Here is a 10,834-nt window from a genome sequence, read left to right as displayed (position 1 = left end):
ATGTGCATGAAGTGTACATGAGAAGGAGTAGAAACGTTGGGGAAAGAAGTACGAAGATCAGACTGTTGGTACGTCCTCCACTGGAATCAGAAGAAAGATGGAGGCTCCTGCACATGGATGCTGATGATGGCAGAAATGTAAAGATTCCGGATTATGGAGAACCTCAATAAACATGTTGTGTAAATCAGGACCACGAGGGCGTCTCATTCTGCAACGGACCACCCAACCACAGTCAACGTCCTGAGCGCCCGATTTAATCTCTCGTGGGAGGCGGGTGGCAGTTAAAATATCATATTCATACTCACACGCCAGCAGAGGCTTCACTGAGGGAACACAGGGAATCTCCAATCAGCTCACACAACTGATCATCAATAAACTGATCATTTTTTTACAGTGTAAACTGGCATGAAGCATCTCATATTAGAACCGGGTTCAACGCCACTAGTGAGAAGCCAAAAACACCTCTGAAAAGTAAGAAATGCTGAGAGGAACTGAGAAGATGGAGCCCATCACAACACTGACAAAATCCACCATCAGCGGCAAGACGCTGCGGTGTTCCAGGTTTATTTTACATGGATTATTTTACATGGATTTATTGTCATATTTCCACAAACATCTGACCAGCGGCTGTTTCATCTGCAGTCCCAGCAGAACGTGCTTCTCTCCTTCTTCCATTGGTCTGATATAACCTGTGCATTGTAATGTAGAAATATTATTATTCATATACTGTGATCTAGTGATACGTACATCAGCCCATGAACTCGGGTCATGACAACGGGGTTATGAAGATTCAGGCTCGGAGGGAAATGAACACAATTAAACGGTGACAGCATCTAGTCCCAAAACCATCACGCAGTAACACTCAAAACATCTCCTCAATAATTCTAAATTAATAAACGCAGATAAAAGTTCAGTTAAAAACAGAATGGGTGCAGAATGTCCTAATTTTCCTTCTAATAATTACAGCAGGTCATTAAAACACAGACCTTCTTTATTTCTTTCTTTTTGCAGTTTATTAATGATAATAAGTCCTGTAAATGGTGATGAAGTGCAGAAGATCAGGAAGTGAGGAAATGAGACCTGAGCGGCCAATCGTCACGAGAAGAGCTTGAATAAAAGAAGAAGGGCTGGTGCGCAGTCTGCCCTCCCTCGCTTTTATTCGTACGAGTTCTGACGATTGACAAGATAAAGTATTAATACTCAGAAGCTGCAGCTTCTTACATCCAGGATGACCTCCTGCATCTTACTGTCAGCTCTTGTCCACTTTTACATTACAGCGATGGTGGTGGTGGGACAAGTTACTTTGGACCAAGAAAGGTTCATCATTACCAAGAGCAGAGGGAAAAATGCCATTTTCCGCTGTAGAATAAGAAGTGGACGGTGCAGGGAAAATTATGTCCACTGGTACCAGCAGAAAGACGGTGAAGGTCTCATCAGGATCCTCTACACCAACGGTGTCGCTGAACAGACGAGAGATCAAAACCATCCAGAGCAGCAGGACTTCTCTGCCGATAAAGATTTCTCTCTGAAGATTAAAGCCGTGAGGGAAATCCACGGTGCCACCTACTACTGCGCCTGCTGGGATGGCCACAGTCGAGCAGAGAGAGTTCAGCGCTTCACAGAAAGCTCAGCTGCTCAGACACTGGCAGCGGGTTCTGCAGCACATCACCGAAACGAGGGCTCATCCAGGTCAGTTAGGTCCCACAGGTAGACGAGTGACACCCATACACCCCCTGGGGGATATTTGGCATTTGGCTACATCATTGTAGGGATTTTGGCCCACAACAATAGCCTATGAAGCAGAATATCCAGTCGAGGGTTCTGTACAGGCACCCATCATGTAGAACACTTCATATTGGGATCCTTTTCCAATGGAAATGCATTTCAGGTTCTACTTTTTCATATGGATGGTCAGTAAGACACTTTACTGCATTTAGTGCATAGGGTTGTAGTAGCCTAGTGGGTAACACACTCGCCTATGAACCAGAAGACCCGGGGTCGAATCCCACTTACTACCATTGTGTCCCTGAGCAAGACACTTAACCCTGAGTGTCTCCAGGGGGGGACTGTCCCTGTAACTACTGATTGTAAGTCGCTCTGGATAAGGGCATCTGATAAATGCTGTAAAATGTAAATGTAAAATTTTTGCTTAATGCGGAATCAAGTCTCTAAGTCGTTTTGCTCATTTGTGGAGGTTCTTGTGATGTCCACACGCTCTTCATGAAGAAATTTTAAAGAAATGTTCTCAGAAGAAGCATAAATGATTAAACATAAATTAAAAACAGTTTAGTGGAGCAGAATTCAGTCATTCCGTTCATTTTTATTATTATGACATCAAGTACTGACTCAAGAATACAGAACAGAACAGTGTAGAAAAGGTCAGCGGCATCCTTACTACAGACATTATTAACGCCATTAATTAGCATTATTTATCTGCACCTTTAGTCATGTTCGTATAAAAAAGCATTCATCATGCATGTTTTTCTGGAGATCTGGAGACTTTAGTTTGCTGCATGAACTTAAGCCAGAAGCTTATAAAATGTATTAAACATGTTCCATATAAAATGTATTAAACATGTTCCATATAAAATGTATTAAACATGTTCAAATAAATGATCAAATTGTTCAGTTTGTCAGTCACCTCATCTGTCCCCTCCGGGTCTCCACAGTGCTGTCAAACTTTGCTGTGGGAGGAGAAATGGGCGGGATGTGGGCGGTCCTTTATCTGAGCCGCTTACATAAAAAACACACGACAGAAAGTAAGCAGTTTTTGGTACAAATTATCTTCCATAGTGAAGCATTACGGCCAGAGCCGCTTTCACAAACTCTCTGTAATCATTTTAAATATTCATACTCTTAAGAGTTGATTGTGATTAATTTTAGTTTTAATAGGTTCAACACAATTTGAAAATTAGGTTTCAAATTCAAATTCAAATTCAAATTTGATTTGTCACATACACAGTCATACACGGTATGATGTGCAGCGAAATGCTTTCTGCAACTGCTACAGACCACAGTATTGCAAATGTTGCAAGTAAACAATGAACCAATATGCAAATATTGCAAACATAACCAAATATTACACTTTTACGTCTTTAACATAAAATATGTGTAACTGGTAGGGTGAAGGTGTGCAAATGAGTTACAGTTTTTTTTACAATGTTTAAAGAAAAGAGAGAAAGAGCCATAAAAGAAAGAGCAGTAAGGACCTAAAAAGCGCAGTCATTTTGTGCAAAGTGATTTTGTGCAAGGTTTGCAATCTGGGCTATTCAAAGTTATTCTTTGGCATAATCAAGTAAAAATCCAGACATGCGCGAGTAAAAACAGTCGTGTGAGCATGAATATGAATATGGGCGGAGTGTCTGCAGTGCTGGAGCATGTGACCATCACCTGAAGCATGGCTCTGCCGTCCGATTCAGGCCACGGGTCATTTACATTTACATTTACGCTGTACCCAGAGCGTCTTACAGTCAGTAGTTACAGGGACAGTCCCCCCCTGGAGACACTCAGGGTTAAGTGTCCTGCTTAGGGACACGATGGTAGTAAGTGGGGTTTGTACCTGGGTCTTCTGGTTCATACCCGCTAGGCTACAACCACCGTCACTTCTCTACGTCTTTCTTTATTCTGGTCAATAACACCTGGATTTGTCAATACAATATGTTGTAGGAATTATGTTTATTACAGAAACGTTGGGGAGAGGAGCCACCGCGCTGGTCCTGGTGTCAGAAGAAAGATGGAGAGACTTTTAAGAAATATAAAAAGTCTGTAAATCAGGAACGTGAGGGCGTCTCATTCTGCAACGGACCACCCGACCACAGTCAACATCCTGAGCGCCCGATTTAATCTCTCGTGGGAGGCGGGTGGCAGTTAAAATATCTACTAACCGATCAGCAGAAAGTGACAAATATTCACACATTCAGGATAAAAAAAACATACGAGGATAAAAAAGCACAAAAAAATAATTTTTAATTTATCTTTTGCTATAAACTTACTGCGGATCACATATTTTAGAATATAAAAATTGCCTACTATGTAATACTTATTACAGCCTGAAGAATTATGCATGTTATATTAATCTCTATTTGAAATTGTCTGCAGTTTACATTCACTCTCACACCAGCAGTTGTAGAGTCAGAAATCATCAGAAATCATCCAGATACTCAGTGATATTTTAATTTACATTTACAGCATTTACCAGACGCCCTTATCCAGAGCAACTTACAGTCAGTACTTACAGGGACAGTCCCCCCCTGCAGACACTCAGGGTTAAGTGTCCTGCTCAGGGACACAATGGTAGTAAGTGGGGTTTGAATCTGGGTCTTCTGGTTCATAGGCGAGTGAGTAACACTCAAAACATCTCCTCAATAATTCTAAATGAATAAACGCAGATAAAAGTTCAGTTAAAAACAGAATGGGTGCAGAATGTCCTAATTTTCCTTCTAATAATTACAGCAGGTCATTAAAACACAGGCCTTCTTTATTTCTTTCTTTTTGATAATAAGTGCTGTAAATGGTGATGAAGTGCAGAAGATCAGGAAGTGAGGAAATGAGACCTGAGCGGCCAATCGTCACGAGAAGAGCTTGAATAAAAGAAGAAGGGCTGGTGCGCAGTCTGCCCTCCCTCGCTTTTATTCGTACGAGTTCTGACGATTGACAAGATAAAGTATTAATACTCAGAAGCTGCAGCTTCTTACATCCAGGATGACCTCCTGCATCTTACTGTCAGCTCTTGTCCACTTTTACATTACAGCGATGGTGGTGGTGGGACAAGTTACTTTGGACCAAGAAAGGTTCATCATTACCAAGAGCAGAGGGAAAAATGCCATTTTCCGCTGTAGAATAAGAAGTGGACGGTGCAGGGAAAATTATGTCCACTGGTACCAGCAGAAAGACGGTGAAGGTCTCATCAGGATCCTCTACACCAACGGTGTCGCTGAACAGACGAGAGATCAAAACCATCCAGAGCAGCAGGACTTCTCTGCCGATAAAGATTTCTCTCTGCAGATTAAAGCCGTGAGGGAAATCCACGGTGCCACCTACTACTGCGCCTGCTGGGATGACCACAGTCGAGCAGAGAGAGTTCAGCGCTTCACAGAAAGCTCAGCTGCTCAGACACTGGCAGCGGGTTCTGCAGCACATCACCGAAACGAGGGCTCATCCAGGTCAGTTAGGTCCCACAGGTAGACGAGTGACACCCATACACCCCCTGGGGGATATTTGGCATTTGGCTACATCATTGTAGGGTTTTTTGGCCCACAACAATAGCCTATGAAGCAGAATATCCAGGCGAGGGTTCTGTACAGGGACCCATCATGTAGAACACTTCATATTGGGATCCTTTTCCAATGGAAATGCATTTCAGGTTCTACTTTTTTTTCATAATGATGGTCAGTAAGACACTTTACTGCATTTTTGTTTAATGCGGAATCAAGTCTCTAAGTCGTTTTGCTCATTTGTGGAGGTTCTTGTGATGTCCACTCGCTCTTCATGAAAAAATGTTAAAGAAATGTTCTCAGAAGAAGCATAAATGATTAAACTTTTTGATACTCAAACAGTTCAATGTGCTACAAATCCTCCTCTGCTGCATTATATTATATAAAAACAGTTTAGTGGAGCAGAATTCAGTCATTCCTTTCATTTTTATTATCATGACGTCAAGTACTGAGTCATGAATACAGAACAGAACAGTGTAGAAAAGATCAGCGGCATCCTTACTACAGACGTTATTAACACCATTAATTAGCATTATTTATCTGCACCTTTAGTCATGTTCGTATAAAAAAGCATTCATCATGCATGTTTTTTCTGGAGATCTGGAGACTTTAGTTTGCTGCATGAACTTCAGAGGTCAGTGTTTTACCATATAAAATGTATTAAACATGTTCCATATAAAATGTATTAAACATGTTCCATATAAAATGTATTAAACATGTTCAAATAAATGATCAAATTATTTAGTTTGTCAGTCACCTCATCTGTCCCCTCTGTGTCTCCACAGTGCTGTCAAACTTTGTTGTGGGAGGAGAAATGGGCGGGATGTGGGCGGTCCTTTATCTGAGCCGCTTGCATAAAAAACACACGGCAGAATTAAGCAGTTTTTGGTACAAATTACCTTCCATAGTGAAGCATTACGGCCAGAGCCGCTTTCACAAACTCTCTGTAATCATTTTAAATATTCATACTCTTAAGAGTTGATTGTGATTCATTTTAGTTTTAATAGGTTCAACACAATTTGAAAATTAGGTTTGCAATCTGGGCTATTCAAAGTTATTCTTTGGCATAATCAAGTAAAAATCCAGACGTGCGCCAGTAAAAACGGTCCTGTGAGCATGAATATGAATATGGGCGGAGTGTCTGCAGTGCTGGAGCATGTGACCATCACCTGAAGCATGGCTCTGCCGTCCAATTCAGGCCACGGGTCATTTACATTTACATTTACGCCGTACCCAGAGCGACTTACAACGTGCTTTCAAGTTACCATCGATGAAGAGATCAATTCCGGTTCACTAGGACCCCCAACTATGAATACATCTATTTAATTCACTCTGTTCTAGTTTCTGTACAGAAGTCAGACAAGAAGAAGGTTACAAGTTCATCTAAATATTCTCTAAAGAGGAAGGTGTTGAGCTGCCGTGTGAAGGTGCTCAGTGACTGAGCTGGAAGTTCATTCCACCACCGAGGGGCCAAGACGGAGAAGAGTCTAGATGAATGTTTTCCTTTTACCTTCAGAGATGGAGGGACCAGGCGAGCAGTACTGGAGGCTCGGAGTATACCAGGTGCAGTGCAAGGTGTAATAAGGGCTGTGAGGTAGGATGGTGCTACTCCATGATTGGCTTTGTAGGCCAGCACCAGTATTTTGAACCTGATGCGTGCAGCTACTGGGAGCCAGTGAAGGGAACGTAGCAGAGGGGCGGTATGGGAGAATTTTACGATGGTAGTAAGTGGGGTTTGTACCTGGGTCTTCTGGTTCATACCCGCTAGGCTACAACCACCGTCACTTCTCTACGTCTTTCTTTATTCTGGTCAATAACACCTGGATTTGTCAATACAATATGTTGTAGGAATTATGTTTATTACAGAAACGTTGGGGAGAGGAGCCACCGCGCTGGTCCTGGTGTCAGAAGAAAGATGGAGAGACTTTTAAGAAATATGAAAAGTCTGTAAATCAGGAACGTGAGGGCGTCTCATTCTGCAACGGACCACCCGACCACAGTCAACATCCTGAGCGCCCGATTTAATCTCTCGTGGGAGGCGGGTGGCAGTTAAAATATCTACTAACCGATCAGCAGAAAGTGACAAATATTCACACATTCAGGATAAAAAAACATACGAGGATAAAAAAGCACCAAAAAATATTCTTTCATTTATCTTTTGCTACAAACTTACTGTGGATCACATATTTCAGAATATAAAAATTGCCTACTATGTAATACTTATTACAACCTGAAGAATTATGCATGTTATATTAATTTCCATTTGAAATTGTCTGCAGTTTACATTCACTCACACACCAGCAGTTGTAGAGTCAGAAATCATCAGAAATCATCCAGATACTCAGTGATATTTTAATTTACATTTACAGCATTTACCAGACGCCCTTATCCAGAGCAACTTACAATCAGTACTTACAGGGACAGTCCCCCCTGGAGACACTCAGGGTTAAGTGTCCTGCTCAGGGACACGATGGTAGTAAGTGGGGTTTGAATCTGGGTCTTCTGGTTCATAGGCGAGTGAGTAACACTAAAAACATCTCCTCAATAATTCTAAATTAATAAACGCAGATAAAAGTTCAGTTAAAAACAGAATGGGTGCAGAATGTCCTAATTTTCCTTCTAATAATTACAGCAGGTCATTAAAACATAGACCTTCTTTATTTCTTTCTTTTTGCAGTTTATTAATGATAATAAGTCCTGTAGATGGTGATGAAGTGCAGAAGATCAGGAAGTGAGGAAATGAGACCTGAGCGGCCAATCGTCACGAGAAGAGCTTGAATAAAAGAAGAAGGGCTGGTGCGCAGTCTGCCCTCCCTCGCTTTTATTCGTACGAGTTCTGACGATTGACAAGATAAAGTATTAATACTCAGAAGCTGCAGCTTCTTACATCCAGGATGACCTCCTGCATCTTACTGTCAGCTCTTGTCCACTTTTACATTACAGCGATGGTGGTGGTGGGACAAGTTACTTTGGACCAAGAAAGGTTCATCATTACCAAGAGCAGAGGGAAAAATGCCATTTTCCGCTGTAGAATAAGAAGTGGAGAGTGCTACAACAATTATGTCCACTGGTACCAGCAGAAAGACGGTGAAGGTCTCATCAGGATCCTCTACACCAACGGTGTCGCTGAACAGACGAGAGATCAAAACCATCCAGAGCAGCAGGACTTCTCTGCCGATAAAGATTTCTCTCTGAAGATTAAAGCCGTGAGGGAAATCCACGGTGCCACCTACTACTGCGCCTGCTGGGATGACCACAGTCGAGCAGAGAGAGTTCAGCGCTTCACAGAAAGCTCAGCTGCTCAGACACTGGCAGCGGGTTCTGCAGCACATCACCGAAACGAGGGCTCATCCAGGTCAGTTAGGTCCCACAGGTAGACGAGTGACACCAATACACCCCCTGGGGGATATTTGGCATTTGGCTACATCATTGTAGGGTTTTTTGGCCCACAACAATAGCCTATGAAGTAGAATATCCAGGCGAGGGTTCTGTACAGGGACCCATCATGTAGAACACTTCATATTGGGATCCTTTTCCAATGGAAATGCATTTCAGGTTCTACTTTTTTTTCATAATGATGGTCAGTAAGACACTTTACTGCATTTTTGCTTAATGCGGAATCAAGTCTCTAAGTCATTTTGCACATTTGTGGAGGTTCTTGTGATGTCCACTCTCTCTTCATGAAGAAATTTTTAAAGAAATGTTCTCAGAAGAAGCATAAATGATTAAACTTTTTGATACTCAAACAGTTCAATGTGCTACAAATCCTCCTCTGCTGCATTATATTAAATAAAAACAGTTTAGTGGAGCAGAATTCAGTCATTCCTTTCATTTTTATTATCATGACGTCAAGTACTGAGTCATGAATACAGAACAGAACAGTGTAGAAAAGATCAGCGGCATCCTTACTACAGACGTTATTAACACCATTAATTAGCATTATTTATCTGCACCTTTAGTAATGTTCGTATCAAAAAGCATTCATCATGCATGTTTTTTCTGGAGATCTGGAGACTTTAGTTTGCTGCATGAACTTCAGAGGTCAGTGTTTTACCATATAAAATGTATTAAACATGTTCCATATAAAATGTATTAAACATGTTCCATATAAAATGTATTAAACATGTTCAAATAAATGATCAAATTATTCAGTTTGTCAGTCACCTCATCTGTCCCCTCCGGGTCTCCATAATGCTGTCAAACTTTGTTGTGGGAGGAGAAATGGGCGGGATGTGGGCGGTCCTTTATCTGAGCCGCTTGCATAAAAAACACACGGCAGAAAGTAAGCAGTTTTTGGTACAAATTATCTTCCATAGTGAAGCATTACGGCCAGAGACGCTTTCACAAACTCTCTGGTTCAACACAATTTGAAAATTAGGTTTGCAATCTGAACATCACCCTGTTAAAAAATGCTCAACACCCACGAAATGTGTACATGTTCTCAGTAGAGATGATCCACCAGCAGCTCATCATCTTCAGGCCTGCCTTTCTGCTGAGATTACGTTGCCTGTGCTGACGCCTCCTCTCCAGCTCAGGCTGCTGAAGCTGCTGTTCACACCACCACACGGCGTCCCACCAGAAGCACAATTTGGTTTAAACGTCTACAGAATATGTTACATTTTTTTTACGTCTGTAGTCTTATTATATACAGGAAGATCCCCCTTCGAAGGTAGACTCCATTTATTAAATTCTATTTATTAAAACTTCAATCACTTTGCGCTTCCATCCCTGCCACCATCGTCGCTCAGCTGACCTTCCCGTCCCCCTGACAGTGACACAACGTACAGCAAGAACAATGCCAATGGCTGCATTTTTATACAAAATTGCTGCTTTGTTCGGAAATCTGGTCTAAACAAATTGATCCAAATGTAAAGAAGGAAGGAGACACGCCCACTTCACCGCCACTGGAGGAGGAGCTTATAAAACACTGCACTGCATCCACAGTACCGGGGCATCTTTAACATCTTTAATATTTATTACATTCAGGTTAATTATGATTCTGAACTCCATTAGACTGCTAACTTTTTCTGTAATTTGTTGTAGATTTATTTAAAATTGTCTACAGCCACTGTGATGGGACCAGAACTGCTCCAGAATAAGTTCATTGTGACAAAGACTGTGGGCAAAGGTGTCACTTTCAGCTGCAGAGTGACTGGTGGCTATTATGTGCACTGGTACCGAAAGCGAGACTTCAGCTGAATCCGGTACGTGAGCGGCGCCGGCGGCGTGAAGAAAGTGTCAGGCCTGTACGCCCTGAAGATCAGCTCGGTGACGGAGAGCCACGCGCCGAGAGAGCTTAACGTCACACAGAAACCTCCGCAGTGAAGACGCCACCCGCTATATACAGCACTGTGACAACCTTTTACTCCGTAGTGACACTAATGAAACTAGTGTAACGCTGAAGTACTTGAAGATGGGACGATTTAAACGTGTAAAAAGTGAAAGTTTTACATTTATCAGACGCCCTTATCCAGAGCGACTTACAATCAGTAGTTACAGGGACAGTCCCCCCCTGGAGACAATCAGGGTTAAGTGTCCTGCTCAGGGACACAATGGTAGTAAGTGGGGTTTGAACCTGGGTCTTCTGGTTCATAGGCGAGTGTGTTACCCGCTAGGCTACT

At 42.1% G+C, this 10,834-nt stretch overlaps 1 gene segment (V, D, J or C); it reads left to right on the top strand.

Annotated features, from left to right (window-relative positions):
• The first annotated feature begins 4,553 nt into the window (after positions 1-4,553).
• On the top strand, positions 4,554-9,145 carry LOC114787643 (Ig kappa chain V-VI region NQ5-61.1.2-like). The segment is given in 2 exon segments: positions 4,554-5,162; positions 8,157-9,145. Coding segments are annotated over 2 exon segments (540 nt in total).
• Positions 9,146-10,834: the final 1,689 nt, after the last annotated feature.

The sequence above is a fragment of the Denticeps clupeoides genome, chromosome 4 (assembly GCF_900700375.1).
Source record: "Denticeps clupeoides chromosome 4, fDenClu1.1, whole genome shotgun sequence".
Classification (NCBI taxonomy): Eukaryota; Metazoa; Chordata; class Actinopteri; order Clupeiformes; family Denticipitidae; genus Denticeps; species Denticeps clupeoides.
The sequence above is the reverse complement of the archived record's forward strand: the minus strand, read 5'-3'. Positions and strand labels throughout refer to the sequence as shown.